Here is a 16,406-nt window from a genome sequence, read left to right as displayed (position 1 = left end):
CTTGATATCAGACACACAATACAATTAATATACAATGAGCCGAATTCACAAAGTCGATTGAGCTTGGAAGTTGGAGCAAATGGCTAGATTTACAATTGCAAGGCTTTTATAAAAGGTGTACTTAGACTTGTAAATCCATTTCTTAACTTGCAATATTACCCCACAATGGCATAATATTGCACATGGGTGAATTCTATGTCAGGGATGTGAGGTGAACTGAAGGGACTAATACTGTGGATAACCTGTGAGATTCTGATTGATTTCAAAGTTTTTTCCTGACCCATACCCCCTGGAAATGGTCAGTGGTATAGTACTGTCCAGTGCGGGAGTAAACGTCTTTCCTGGGTGGGAATGATAATGGAAGAATCGCAAACCTGGTGAGGATGTATAAAGAAGTGGATTTGTGAACATTGGACTTAAATATGTGCTATGTGCAATTCTGAATGTAAAATGCCATTGACGTCACTACTGTACTTTTCACAAAAGTTATCCAAGAATACTTTGAAAAAGAGGTGACTGATGAGGGTTCCCTGAATCAAGAAATGTGTAAGTCTGCACACATGCAAGGGTGAATGAACATGTGTGAGATTTTGGTACAGGACTCTATAATCCTATATTAAAAAAATTACTTAATAGTGCAGTGCTCAAATTTGCTTACCTTATCGTTCCTTTCACATAAAAATTTTAATCTTTGCGCTCGCTTATGCATAAATACACCATCCAAGTGTCCTGTTTCCACAGAGCGGATTTCAATAGCTTTTTCTCCCCAGCCCATTATTTGATTGGAATGGATATAGGCTGTGAAAACAAAATGATTTTATGAAATGTGCCAACAGTTAACACAATCTATCAGCTCACAATTAAGCTACTACATATAAAAGGAGAACTATTAATAAAAGCACATTTGAGTGTATTTATTGAAAATTTACATACCAACAGAAGTGGGCATTTCTCCCCACTGAAGCACCACGTCTTTAGTTATCCGACCATATGTGTTAACATACACTCCTTCGTCTTCATAACACACCAGCATTTCCATTCCATCTGTTTTTGGCAGGATGACAATGGCATGAGGTGTCACATTACCTTGTATCTATCATAAAAAAAACAAAAGATCCAGTCACAATGGGTTTACAATCTTCCAGATATAACCGCCAGAGCACTAGTGTGACTCCGGTCCTGGTCTCCTTAAGCAGTAAGGCAACTTTAACATCAGGTTGACCTCTCATTGGCGCCGAGATGCTCCTCGGAGCGATTGTTAGCGCGGTATAAATGGGCCATTACATTACATTACATTGGTACAATCCATGATCTGTGAGCTGCATAAAAAAATCAAAGAAATATAGAACATTTTATACTGCCCAGCACTACATTTATTTGGAACAATCTTTTTAATTGAAAAACTTTACTAAATGGAATTTCAGAGTTCTTTTTAAACTCAGAGGGTATAGTACGACCTTTTGTTGACGGGCACCAATATTCTGGGTATCAGCAGCGATTCTGGCAATAATATCTCAAACTGCCACTCCATATTACCGAACTGCTTATGGGCGGGTGCTTCCATCATGGCAGTGGCTACCATGTAAAATATAAACACCCAATTACAGGAGCACTCCACAGATACCGTAATTTGATTTTCCAGTTTGGTGGCTATTGAGATATTATTGCCGGAACCACAGCTGATTCCCAGAATATTGATGCATGTCGACACAAGGTTGTTATTACTAAAATGGAAGGATTTTGGTTACAAAACCCGCACCTGCAGATACCTACCTGTAGAGAGTCAGGGCATGACTGGGCGAGGAATGGACATTGTTTATTGAGCCACTATTCAACATTACATTCTAGCATTTATCAAATGGATGAACAACAACGTATTGGAAATCAATGCAGGCTATAAAGAACTACTGCTTGGTTCGAGAGACCTTCATAGTCCTCCGATAGATGGCAGATGCACGGTGCCCACCTCGCATTCTTGTGACTGAAGTCAGAAACATGGGGTTCAAGTTTGAACAAAATCTCACACTATCCACTCAAGTTAACAAACAGTCAGCAAAGTATTTTTACCATTTATGTCTTCTTCAAAAAATGTGTCCATTCTCTTCTTCTACTTCCAGAACTACAGTGATCCAAGCCCTGATTTTATCAAGACTGGACTACTCACATGCACTCTATTTATTACTTTGATTGCTTTCTTGTCTCTAACACATTTAAAATGTGTCTGTCTCTCTTAAACCTTCATAGGGACTCCCACAGCTCTTCTTTGAGGGTCTCTCTTTATTATCGCCCCATTCCGAAATGCATTCTTTTAAAAACTTTATGTATGGCTCTCTATGCGATTCACAGCACTTGCCCCATCTACCTATGCACAGAGTTACCATACACAATCCTTTAAAAACTCTTAGATCCTCTCTATTCTTCAACTCTCAAATCCTCCGAAACTATGCCAAAGATGAGGTAGTTGATCTTTCTCCTACCTAGTATCTAAGCACTCAAATTGTCTACCTCTCTCTTTACACATGAATACTGACCATGCAGCCTTCAGAAAACCTCTTAAGATCACAGAATTTCTAATTCTTGCCAGCAAGTTTTTCCAAGAACCCTGTTCAGCCCCAGTAAATTCTCATGGGTAGTTGCAGTGCTTTATAAACAGAAATAGATTATATATGTGAATAAAGTTCATAGTCTGGTACACAAACCATAATTCACACTGCCGCCAGACACTGCTCATGACATCACTGATTACCACCCAAATGACAACATTAATGAAATCAAATCACTGATCAGATCAAATCAGAAACTACTAATGAAATCAATGGCAACACCACTATGGATACTAGTAATTTTTAAATCTATATATTTGAAAACACATTTAAATTGCAATTACAATGATTTATGGAGTTATGGGTAGTTCCACAAAATATAACTTATACACCTGCAATGCAAACAGTGGCTCACCTACCAAATACAAAGCTCATGACCACCCAAGAATGTAACTGAGATGACCTTACAAACTACATGAAGGATCTCACTAGTTACCATACCATAACATAACACTGATTGATATGGATACAGTATGTTCTGTGTGTGTGTATGTGCTGAAACATGTCACAAATAGTGTAAGCTCCTTAAGCATTACATCAACTTTATAATGTGTGGAAACCTGAATCAAAAACTCAGATCAGGGCAAAAAAGCAAAACGAATAGTGAATCTGGAATTAAGTAAAGAAACTTGAAAGAGTAAGTACTTACGTGAGATGGTATGTAGATATCATAAGAGCTTCCAGAATCCACATCAATCACATGGAAACCAGTACTGGACCCAAAAATAACCTTTAACCTCTGACCCTCTTCCACAGTCAAATCACAAAGTAATGGCTTATGTTGAAGTTCTGCAAAAGACTTTAAATATAACCACAATTAATGTTTAGATATCTTGCAGTATACAAAGACAAGAACACACATGTTTTGCCGTCATTAACCCCTCCCATGCTCATGATGAGCTAAGCTCGTCATGAGCCATGGTGGCCGTGTGCTCATAACGAGCTAAGCTCGTCATGACGGCCGCAACGCTCGCATGAGGGGCTAATTCCCCCGCTGTACTGAGCATTCCACAGAAAGAGGTGTGGCCGTGACGAGCTCAGCTCGTCATGAGCACAGCCAACCGTGCTGCGCTCAGCTCGTCACGAGCACCAGGCCGCTGTGCGCGCCCCCTGCCCCCCAGCACAGCGGGGGAAGTAGCCCCACAGGCAAGGGGTTAAATATTTTCTTCATGAACAAAACAACAAGAATTTTAAAAAGTAGGAGCAGGTATTTGACCACCACATACGTACGCATATGGGGAAAAGCAACAGCTTGCTATAGATGTTATTTGCCCACTAATTATATTTTCCTTCTGTCTCAGTTTCAACAGGAAAACAGTACAATAGACCAATTAATTAGGTTATGTACTTCATTTTGCAGGTCTTGTGACTTTTTTTTAGATTTCAAGTAACATATGTAAAGTCATAATTTGACAAATATTTCTTTATTCCTAAACATTTGGAAGGAAACTGGAAATGCAAAGAACAATATTTCATTTTTTTGCAGGCCACATTGAGTCCAACAATTATGCAATGCATTCAAGTATGTACCTTAAAAGCCATGAATTTGTGATACGGTTTTGGCGCCCAGGCATAAATTTCTACAGAGTTCTTCAGGGCAATCACAAGAAACTTAATCCTTTCATATTTCACTATAAATAAAGTGAGAGAAACAACAGGTCAGTTTTTAAATCGAAGACATGCTTTATAGAGAATATTTAGTGATCTATGTTTTATTCCTGATGAACACTATCCATTACAATCTATGACTGACTATAGGGCAGAATTAAGTATGCTTTATGTTGAGCGCTATCACATTAGAGTGATTTAAAAAAAACATAAATCCACTTTCCAATGGCAGGATTTGGCAAACAATAAGTGTTGGATTTTATCCTCAAACTATTTACCTTCGTCCTCCTGGTTTCTGAACACTTTTTTTATTTTAGGACTGTGCACTTTACCACTGGTAACCAGTGCTAAAGTACTTGTGCTCTCTCCCTTAAACATGGTAGAATTGCTTTACACCAAATTGGCACGATTAGTGTACTTGGAAGTCTCAAGTATACTGGTACTACATGTATCCAGGACCTGTAAATTAATTCTACTAGTGGGCCTGCAGCACTTACTGTGCCACCCACGTATGTAGCCTTTTAAACATGTCTCAGGCCTGCCATTGCAGTCTATGTATACTGTTTTAAACTGCCAAGTCCACCTGGCAAAATAAACCCTGTGCCATGCCCACACTTTACATTTCAATATATAAAAGTCGCACCTAGTGTAGGCCCAAAATAGCCCATAGAGGAAGGTGCAGTGTATTTAAAAATATGAAAATGTAATTTTAAGTTTTACATGTCCTGGGAGTGAAAAACTCCTGAATTCATTTTTCACTACTGCAAGGCCTACCTCTCCAATAAGATAACATTGGGTTACATTATTAAATGAATACAGGATAGCTTTAAAATGGGAGCAGATAGGAATTTTGAGTTTGGTCTCTAATGAATTGTAATTAAAAACCCTCTTTAATGGAAAAGCTGGGTTGTAAGTGGCAATTCTGGAAATACCACTTTTAGAAAGTTGCCATTTTCTTGTCCCAACCACTTGGTGCTTGAAGCATGTTTCCTGGGTCACATAATTAGGTTAAGCTGTTAGTTGGCCTTTGTGTATTGATCCCAGACAAAGGGGATAGAGGTGTGGACAGGATGCACTATCTCTGACTTGATGAGGGAGAGGAGCGGTCACCTAACACACTCGAGCATCACAAAGGCTCTGCCTGATCACACTCATTAAGGGTTTGACACTAGTCACTAGTCCTTTGTGATCCCAGACAAGTTGGGGCCAGGGAAAAGAGGCAGGAAATTCCACAAATTTCTGGGGGTGAAAAGCACCAGGAATTTTTCCTCTTTCAAAGTGGGCACAGGTATAAATATTGGACCCTCAGACTCAACTCTTCAGTTCTCGCCTGGACCTGTGGATGACTCAGAAGGACTGATGTGCTGCTCTGCAAGAAGGACTGCTACTCTGCTACCCTGCTGCCTGAGTGAAGTGGACTGGACTGGACCTGCATCTTGAACCCAGCACCTGGACCCGGTCTTCTATGATTCCTACCGATCAAGTAGTCCTGCCCCAGTCCTGGAACATTGGACGTGTGCCTGGAGTGCTCTACCAGACCAGCTGTGGTCCTGTGAGCAGTGCCAATGCAGCGCAACACATCTGTTCACATTGGAACCGTAGAATCCCTGATGCAGGACCAACCATTGCAGAGTGCAGCTTCCTCTGAATTGCTGCTGAGCAAAGTATCTTCGTTGTAGGCCTTCACATCGCAAGCCCCTCGATGTTAGCATTCTTAAAGACAGCGCAATACTTCACATTGCAACCCCGCAGCTTCCTCAGAGCCACTCATGGATGACGTCCTCAATGACAATGCAGGACTCAGAGCTGCAGCTGAGCGACGCATCCTTAACGCCGGATATCACGACGCTCGGTAAACCAGGATTTCATGTTCTTTGTTCAGTGGGCCTTTCCTGGTCCCTGTGTCTGGTCCGTGTTCCATCGTGTTCGGCCAGAACTTATGACTTTGTCCTTGTCTGGGGTGACCACATAACCACAGTTGGCGCTTTGCACATTTTGGCACTATTTTTACTTAAATCTTTAAAATTGCATATCTCCGGTTCTACTGATTGGATTTGTGTCATTTTGGTCTCAAATAATTTCTTACATTTTACATTAGTTTACTAAATAGATGTGGACTTTTCCTGTGTTGTGTTTTCACTTTACTACTGTTCGTGTGATGCATAAATACTTAACATATTACTTCTATGTTAAGCCTGACTGCTTTGGGCTGAGCTACCATAGGGTTAAGCAAATGTTAATTTGGGGTTTCATCCTGGCAAGAATTATGATTGCTGCTTGAGTAGGGTTCCCCCTCCCTCAACCGCTAACACCTTTTGTTTGCACAACTCTCCTGATGCTTATGACATTATCAAAAAGAACCAAAGCACAAATCGAAACCTGTGGACGGGGCTATCAATATACAAAAAACTACCACATGACATAACATGATTTACTTTGACAGAAGAATTTTGACAAAAAAAACAACATCTTTCTGAACAAACAACATGTAATTCCCTATAGAATGATTTGCCCAACATTTGATTTTAATAAACTAAAGCTATTTGCTTTTATTATTCTCAGAGTGCATGATCGCTAAAGTATATTGGAGCTAGAACCAAACTAACATCAAAATCAACAAAAAATGTATATCCTGCATTTACCACTTAAGAAACAACCATTTTTAAATATTTTTTAAAAACGTCATCATTAAAGATTACCTGAACAGAAACAAAGGAAGAGAGTTGCAGTCCCTGGGTTTATTGATAAAGAAGGTCCATTCTGATCACGTTATAATAAAAACCTGCACTAGCGCCATATTGGGTGTCTCTCAGCTCTTTTAAAATTGTGCTAGGTAACCATATGTGTTATGAGTTCGGATATGTGCTGGTACAGTTTTTTTTTGCAGAACAATACCCTGTTGTGCATTGGAAGCCATGGAATATAAAATGTAAATATTAGGAAAATTGGGCCCATTTGATAAGGGCTACCAGAAGACAAGCTGCAACATTTTGAATTGATTACTCTGAAGCTCCAAGATAGATTTGTAGTGAAGTGAAGGTAGTAGAATAGCAATTTGGATGGCCATGTGTAAATGGGGCTGATGAACAGTAAGAGAACTGGAGGTTTTGCCAAAGTACAGTAAGGTGGAAAAAAGTAGGTATTAGCTACTGCAGAGTCCTGATATTCCAATATCAACATAGGGTTCGGGAGCAAAGCCTGATTACACCTTAGCATGGCAGCAACAGGGTTGGCTTCCATTATCGTTGATCATTTTCAGTAGTCAGCGCATAACTCTGGGACATTGGTAAAACCAATCTCTTAGAGGGATTCTGTTTCAAACAGTTTGTGACCTTCCAGCAATAAACATTTGCCAAACAGGAAGAGATGAGAGCAGATGGATCCATTTCCACCTGACCTGTCTTCTTTGGTCTTTATTCTATAGCCTGTTTTCACATGGGATAATAAGGCCCCTTGGCTGGATATTGATGTTGAAAAGCAGATGTGACAAGAAAGGGCTTTAAGGCATTATCTGTGAAATATGTTTCACATATTGGTTCTTGGAATATTTGCTCTTAACAGTAAACATATTTCTTGAAATCCTTGGTACATGAGCAGCTCTATACATTTTAGAGGTTATTCAGAAATCAATAATTGTCTGGAACAAAGCTAAGTAACAATAAAAACCAAACTGTAAAAACAGGAAAACACATTTTAGTGAAGCATATGACTTTAAAAAATAAGTACAACTGACAGTTGTATTATAAAACCTTTATTGAAATTAAGCTTATTATTTGAGCATTACAACTTTTGAAGCCTGGAACCACATGGGATGTAAAATGTATTATAGTCTAAGTGTAAAAACCATTGAATGTACTCAGGTTTTTACTAGACTGCATAAACCTCATTTACTGTCAGAGACTGATGTGGCCAGCATGGTGGTAACGATATGCAATTTAGTGGTAATAGCTGAGTAAACTAATTAAAGAACTTGCAATATTGCTGGAGGAAATGAGACCTTTTACACAAATTAAGAAATGGTATCCTTTAAAGGGCATTGATGACAATTGTATGAAAAGACTGGAAGTGCTAAACAATGTTTGAGTGTGACAAACAAGGCAGCAATGTGAGCTACATCAAGACAAACACCATAATATGAAAAGATATGACATGGCTTAAACAACTACTACATAGACAGACAAAGCCTAACTCAAAATGTAGTGTTCTCCATCAAGTTACATTATCTCCACAGATTGTCACAGAAAACAACCTGACTACAAATTATCACTACCATAAAATTGTGTGTTTTCAATTAATTGTTCCTTTTTGCAATTACATATATTCATTGATTTGTCCTCTTTCTATAATGATTTCTTCAAACCATTTTCATTAAAATTATTAAGCGCACTACCATCAACTAAATCACATCTAGGTGCAGGAATAATGCTATAAGATAGCAGGATCCCACTTTACAGGATTCCTGGTTTTACTATTTTCCTCAATGTCATCAATGTGGAAAATCACTATATAACCATAGAACTTACATTCTCTTTGCAGAAAATCAGTTAGTGAACACGGCCAATACGAATTGGTAGGTTCATCGATGCACATAGTCTGTAATTTGGAGCAGAAACATGCAGATGCATGGTCATACATGCTAAGCATAGCATTTCGAGGAGAGTATAAGGTCAGCAGACGTTGAAAGCCCTGTCGCAATCAAGTTCCTTGCCCAGACCTAGCTGCAGTTTGAGCCAACACCAGATTTTTCAGCAGTTATTTTACAAGTGTGAAACAAAGACCTCCCACCTTCTAATTCTAAAGCAATCAAGTAGCTGGTCACTTATTCATATGGACAGTTATGAATAAGATAAAGGACCTGGTGAAGGTGTTAAATCTTAAGAAGCGTTCCTTAGACAACTGAGATGATTTGCTACTATATGTGCAGCAGTGCTGGGCCGGAACTTCAGGCAGTCAGGCATTCACAGATGGGCTATCCTGAAAAAGGCAATGCATAGCTTTTTAGTTCCATGGACCATGAAAGGGCCAAAATAACAACTCCAGTAAACTCGCCCCTTCAAGCTAGAATGCCAGACTGTCTTAAATTTCAATCCAACATTGGTGTTCAGATATTTATGCTTAGAAGTCATAAGATTTGTAGCTTCTTTAAAAATATTTGTTACTAGCTGATCATAGTGAACATCAACTTTAGCTAGCAAGTCTGAAAAGATGATACTGTATATGTAAGCAAGTATATATATTGCTGATGCAGGACCAGTGTAAATAGTGATTAGGCATATTTTCAGATTTTTTACAAAACACGTATACACAAATGGTAAACTGACCCTTCCACTCCAACCCATCGACAGCCGTTCATATAATAGCAAAGAAGTGAGGTAGAACCTCATAGCATGGAAAAGTATATACAAGCTTTGTAATGTTTTTAATATAGATCATGCAACTATAAAAATGAGCACTGGCAAAGTCAGTATTTTTCTCTTTTAAAGATCAAGTGCTGACTTATTAGCTTTGTGAATGTTTGTTTGTACTGGGTATGCATCACTTTAATTTTAAGTTGACACTTACTGTTCTAAAATGACTCGTGTTTTAATAGTAAATTCAATGTGCAAATATGGTCTACAGGTGTTTCTAGATGTATGCCCATGAATGGCAGCCCTCCTGATCTGATTTTTTTTTTTGTAAAACCCTTCCAAGATGGCTATCATGTTTATACATATGTATGCATTAATTGTGAAGCACCAGCACATTTTTTTTAAACTTCTTATTTTTAAAAAAGAGTGCAGGAGCACAAAAAAAGAAATGCGAGACAAAGCAAAAGTCTGCTGCCAGGCCACAAACAAATTGCAGTAAAAATGTAAAATAAAAAGGAGAGCAGGATGGAGAACGAAGAGGTGGGGCAAAGTGGAGAAACAGCTGAGAGAGGGTGGTAGAGGCAAACAGAACTGGGGTGCAGGTGCCCTTGAGAAAACAAATAATTTAAAAAACATGGGAGTGAGATGAACAAGCAGAAAGTAGGGGAAGGGGTTGTAGGAAGAACCAGCAGCCAGTGGATTAAGGAAGTAAAAGAGTGTTCAAATAGTAAAGAAATAAATCAGCTAAAGTGATCAGTGGAAGAATATAACTCATCAAATCGGAAGCAATGTAAAGTAGCAACACTCCAGTGTAGGACAAACATAGGAATAGGGAAGAATGGCATTGTATGAGTAACAGAGTATTGGATACACTAAAAAAATCAAGTTTAGAGCAACAAGCAGATCCAAATTCCTCTCTTTGCATTGTACGGATGACAATAGGTCATTGACAGTAGATAGCTAAAGCTGATGTTTAAGTAATATATATGAAGGAGTGTGTAGGAGAGCAGGAAATAGCTGCTTTTTATGTTCTGTTTTCATTTCACCAGTTAGAGACCAGATGGGAACCTAACCTGATACCTTGCATTGCTGAGTAATATTTTAGTTAGTTCACTAACCCTGAGCATAGACTTTACTCTAACTACATTGTATATCCTACCAGAGATCAATATCTGTTAAATAGATGTCAACAGTTGGCAAATAGGAGCCTACATTTAGACGCAACCAAGATATTATTGACCTTTAGTACCATGAACCAATAAGTAGATGCCTTGATGGCTGAGCTTGCTTTGTGAAAAGAAGCACAATGTTTCTTAAATAATACATTGCGGTTTCTATTCTTCTACAGCCCTATGAGGTGTTGGAGGACATGAACTCTTTGTGGACAAGTGGGTGGACAAGTCTCTTCATAACATTTCTTGGTGCTTATTGTGATTAGAAGGCTTTAGATGAATGCAGTGTTACTCAATACAGTACCCTTTTGGTTCCTAATGAACTACCGAGAGCTATGATGTAACAGCTATATTGTTTTGCAGTGAATGTTGCTTTAGAATGTGGAGTTCGCATTTACACACAGAAGAAAAAAGAAGTGCATTAGTAAGGTCCGTGTGTGGCAGTCATTGCGGGGTACCCTGGCTGGGAAGACCAACAAATGGTGGTGAGGATGGGCTAAGTAACCTGAAGATTAACAGTGTTCTCTAAGAGAGTGTTACGGGAGTGAAGGGGGTGAAGGAAGGGCATGGAGACCAGACCTGGGTATGTAAGGCTTTATTTTCATGAAAGTCTTCTTTTTCCTGAGAGTCAGTCTTTCTCTAGACAATATGGCCGGGGTGACTCCTCCGGGTCTTGGATGGGATCTTCCATTCTCTCTCTTGGGGTCCTCAGCTGTCCACTCTACCTCCTCCTCCTCGGTTGCGCCACCGCAGGACATGCGAAGGAGAAATGAGGACTTTGTTAGGTATGGCTCAGGTTAGGCTTTACCCAGGGGGATACCGGGGTGATAGGGACACCGTGCAATCTAGTCTTTATACGAGTGATAGGTTTCTGTGAGGGGGTGGGGTTGTGCATGAGACCTGGAATGTGTTACCGAGGGGAGCACGCGAAATATCTCACAAGCGCGACTCATAGGATAACAGTCTACGCGCTATAGTTGCTACTGCGTGGTGCCTCTCCTCCTCCCAAACCAGCTAGTCACGCGCTGCCTTACCGGATGAAGCCAGACGCCCTGTTGAGTGTTGCTGGGCGGCTCGTTTGACTGTGGCCTCCTGGCTCCAGTACTCTTTCTGGTTCCAGCTTGCCTCGCACGCCCTTCTCTCCTCGGAACTGCTCCTCTTCGTATCCTTCTCGCCGCAAAAATATCCTCCTGACTTTCCTGGTGCTCGACTCCACACCGCTCCCGTTCGCTCGATGTCGTCACACGCCGACTTTCCTGCTTCCTGGGTCTTAACCAATCCTGTAGTGTAGACGTCACTCAGGGGCGTATCTTACTTGTTATTACCCACCCAGTTAAAGGAACCTTCACACTCCTCGCTGGCGTTGTCCTGCCATAGTGACTGCGAGTCAGACCTCCAATCGTCCTGATGTGGGAAAAAAAGAGGGAGGGGTATCTATGTCAGTGACCCACCAGTCCACCACAGGGGTCTCTCCTTCCGCCGGTAGGTCCTCCCCGCTACACACCTCCCCCTCTGGTTTCTCCAGATCGGGGAGAAAACAAGAACGTGAAAAAAAGTCAGCATTTCCATGTTCCTTCCCTTTCTTGTGTTTCACCGTAAAGGAAAAGGTTTGTAGAAACAAAAACCACCTAAGTATACGGGGGTTGAGGGATTTGTTCCTGTGCATCCACTGTAGCGGAGCGTGATCTGTATAGAGAACAAAAGACCTGCCCTCCGGATAATATTTGAGATTTTCCACTGCCCACCTTATGGCTAGGCCTTCCCTTTCTACTGTTGGGTATTTCATTTCCCGGGGATGCAATTTCCTACTGATGAATAGAATGGGGTGTTCAAGATTGTCAGTGCCTAGCTGAGACAGTACTGCCCCTATTCCCGTATTTGACGCATCTGTGGCCAAAAAGAAGGTGTTACTGAAATTGGGGGCTATGAGAACAGGACTGGTAGTTATGGCCGTTTTTAGTTTCTCAAAGGCTTGTTTTGCTGTGTCAGGGGGTCTATGTAGTTGGTGAGGTTATGTCTCTTTTTTCAGCAGATTGGTGAGGGGACCTGCAGCCTCTGCAAAGTTGGGGATAAACCTACGGTAATATCCTATTAAACCGAGAAAAGCTCTTAGGTCTTTTTTTGTGGTGGGGAAGGGAGTGCTTAATATTGCTTTCACCTTCTCCTCCTGTGGAGCGATAACACCATGCCCTAGCATAAACCCTAAGTATTTAACGGTGGAACATGCGGCCCTTGATTTCTTGGCGTTATCATGTAACCCTGCAGACTCAAGTGCTCGGAGGACTGTTTGGAAATGTTTTAAATGTTCTTGCCAGGTGTTGCTGAAAATGAAGATATCATCTAGATAGACGGAACAGAAAGATTTGTAGGGTTGTAACACCTCGTTCATTAGCCTCTGGAAAGTGGCTGGTGCCCCATGAAGCCCAAACAGCAGCACATTAAACTCAAACAAGCCTTCGTCTGTGACAAAAGCGGTCTTACACCTATCTTCTTCCCGTAGGGGTACCTGCCAGTAGCCCTTGGTCAGGTCTAGTGTAGTTATGTAGCGGGCCTCCCCTATCCTCTCCACCAACTCATCTACTCAGGGGATGGGATATGCGTCGAAGGCTGATATTGTGTTTAAGGCTCGGAAGTCCATACAAAATCTAGTTGAACCATCCGTCTTAGGTACCATCACTATGGGTGAGGACCAGCTACTCCTAGAAGGGCGTATAACCCCCAAGCGTAACATCTCTTGTAACTCTCTTTTTACGTCCTGGCGTCGGGCTTCTGGTATTCTATAGGGTCGTATTTTTACCTGTTTTCCTGGTTAGGTCTCTATTTTATGCTCAACTAGGCTGGTGTACCCAGGAGTGTCTGAAAATATAGGTGCAAAGGGTCTTAACATTGCAGTCAATTTGTTTCTCATCTGAGGGGAGAGTTCTTTGTTAATAGGTAACTGCTCCAGGGTGGTAACTTCTGGTGCAGTAGGTAATCCAAAATGATCGTTTTTTGGACTGGGACCCAACCATTTCTTCAGGAGATTTTGATGATAACATTGTTTCCTGGTGGGAGATATTTGTAACCGATAGGTGGTGTTTCCTAGTGTTTCGATTACTGGATAAGGACCCATCCATTCACTTTGGAACTTTAGTGAAGAAGAGGGCAACAGTACTAGGGCCCAGTCTCCTACTATTAATTTCCTCCATTTTTTTCCTTTATCATAGTGGACCCTTTGTCGTAGTTGACTCGTTTCAAGATTAGAGTATGCGAGGTCCCTTAGTTTTCCCAGTTTACTTTTTAGTTGCTGGGTGTACTCTAAGAGGGTTTTGGTGGCATTTACTTCCTCTTTTTCCCAGGCCTCTCTTGTTATCTCAAGAAGAGACCTCGGTTGCCTCCCGTATAACAGCTCAAAAGCGGAGTATCCAGTGCTACTCTGGACCCGAGCTCTTAGTACATAAAGAGCAAGAGGTAAAAGTAGATCCCATTCTTTGTGTTCTACTGACAGCATTTTTCTCAATGTGGTTTTCAAGGTACGGTTATATCTTTCCACCAGACCATCCGTCTGGGGATGATAGGCGAATGTCCTGATCTGATGCAAGCCCAACATCTTACATACTTCCCTCATCAGTCTTGACACAAAGGGGGTCCCCTGATCGGTTAAAATTTCTTTGGGGAACCCCACTCTTGAAAAGAGTTCCAGAAATTTTTCTGCAATATTCCTAGTGGTAGGCGCACGGAGAGCAAAGGCCTCCGGAAACCTGGTCGTATAATTGACGATTACCAAAGCATATGTTTTTCCTTTTGCTGTTTTTGGCAGTGGCCTGATTAAATCCATGCCCACCCTTTCAAACGGGTTGCTAATAATCGGTATAGGTTGTAGGGGCACAGCAGGAGGTTTATACAGGTTCTTTTTCTGACATACGTCACGTGTCCTGCAATATTCGGTGGCTTCTTTATATATGCCTCGCCAGTAAAACCATTTTAGCATGTTTTGTATGGTCTTTTCTGACCCGACATGACCTGTAGTTAGATGTGAGTGTGCATAGAATAACACCTGATCCCTAAAGGATTTAGGTACTAATAATTGACGGGGTTCTCCAGGTTTCCCTTCCCGATACAAGAGTTCATTATCAATGAGGAACCTTGGATATGGCGTGTCTGGATTGTTTTGGGTTCTGTGGGCCAACTCCCAGGCATTAAAGAGTGTGGCATCATTGCTTTGGGCAAACCTGATATTGCGGTCTAATACCCATGGTTCAGATGGGGTTAGAGCTGCTTTAGGTTTAGGTGTTCTGTTTTCTACCTCCCTGACCTCAGCTTGGAATATGGATAAAATACCCGGATTGCCTACTCCTATGATGAGGTCTTCTGGCAGGGATTCTATCACTCCTACTCTAACTGTGCAAGGGGTTCTACCTTCTGGGTGTATGGTTATGTCAGCTACGGGGTATGGCTTAACGTCCCCGTGGACACATCTTATGTATACCTTGCTATTAGGGTGGAGTTGTTCGGGACGCAACAATGATCTTTGCACTACTGACTGTCGGCACCCTGAATCTAGCAGTGCATTCACTAACTTGTTTTCAAGTACCACACGTATTTAGAAGGAGGGGCCCATTTCGGCGGTATACAGCACTGTCCTGGGTAGATACCAACCTCCATAGGCTGTTCAGTCTGTTTTCTTCAGGGACATAAGCGTGCAATATGGCCCCATTCCCCGCAGTCGAAACACTGTGGTTCCTTCATTATGGGGAACTTGACTTCTTGGGATCTGTTTTTCATTGGTTCAGGACCCGGTTTAAACTTCTTGTCAGTTTTTGTCCTTGAGTCTGTTTGGGTTTTTCAGTGTCCCACGGTAGTGTTCTAGGTTGGGCCCTGAAGAAGTTGGTGGCCATTTCTATGGCTTGGGCTGGAGTCGTACCTGAATGCTGTTTTAGCCATCTTTGTGTCCCTTAGGGAAGAGCCTCCATAAACTGCTCCAGATATATGCATTCCATAATTTCCTGTTTAGTCTTGTTGTGCGGCTTTATCCATTTATCAGCAGCGGCTTTTAGTCTGAAGTATAGAGTCTTGGGGTTTTCGCCTGGTGTTCCCCTCTCTTTTCGGAACCTAATCCTATAGGCTTCAGCATCTAGTCCTAAATGGCCCAGTATTATTATTTTGATGTCTTGATATGGTGTTACCCCATTATCGTTGGCCACCTGGTAGGCTGCCTGGGCTTCCCCTGTTAATAAGGGAGCCAAAAAAAATGGCCATTTGTCTTCAGGCCTGCCACAGGCCCTTGCTGCTCTCTCAAAGTTGGTTAGGAAAGCATCGGGATCTTCCCCAGACATGTACTTTTGTAATGCTATTCCGGACGGAAGGGGTACCGGGGTTCTGCGGTCTGCCACTGCTATTGCTCCGGGTTCTTTCATTGCCTTTTGTAGGCCATCCAAATGAGCTGTCATGGCGGTTTTGAAGACTTCCTGGTCTTCGTGCGTGGAAGTCATCTGGCGTTCTATTGCCCACTCCAGCTTCTCCTGCCCTTTGATCAGATGTTGGATTAATTGGTCCATCTCTGGTGACGAGATGAGAGGGGGAAATCCCACTTCTGACACCACTTGTTGCGGGGGTGAAGGGGGTGAAGGAAGGGCACGGAGACCAGACCTGGGTATGTAAGGCTTTATTTTTATGAAAGTCTTCTTTTTCCTGAA

At 41.6% G+C, this 16,406-nt stretch overlaps 1 protein-coding gene across 19 annotated transcripts in view; it reads right to left on the bottom strand.

Moving 5' to 3' along the window:
• Nucleotides 1-16,406, bottom strand: part of TNIK (TRAF2 and NCK interacting kinase) — a 724,668-nt gene that overhangs the window by 13,770 nt on the left and 694,492 nt on the right. For all 19 annotated transcript variants that reach the window (XM_086944405.1, XM_086944396.1, XM_086944403.1 and 16 more), the window contains 4 exons: nucleotides 4,134-4,234; nucleotides 3,253-3,402; nucleotides 934-1,093; nucleotides 659-798 (listed from right to left, as the gene is read on the bottom strand). In XM_086944405.1, coding sequence (XP_086800531.1) covers nucleotides 659-798; nucleotides 934-1,093; nucleotides 3,253-3,402; nucleotides 4,134-4,234 — 551 coding nt within the window. The remainder of the gene's footprint in view (nucleotides 1-658; nucleotides 799-933; nucleotides 1,094-3,252; nucleotides 3,403-4,133; nucleotides 4,235-16,406) is intronic.

This window comes from Lissotriton vulgaris, chromosome 11 (genome assembly GCF_964263255.1).
Source record: "Lissotriton vulgaris chromosome 11, aLisVul1.2, whole genome shotgun sequence".
NCBI lineage: Eukaryota > Metazoa > Chordata > Amphibia > Caudata > Salamandridae > Lissotriton > Lissotriton vulgaris.
The sequence above is the reverse complement of the archived record's forward strand: the minus strand, read 5'-3'. Positions and strand labels throughout refer to the sequence as shown.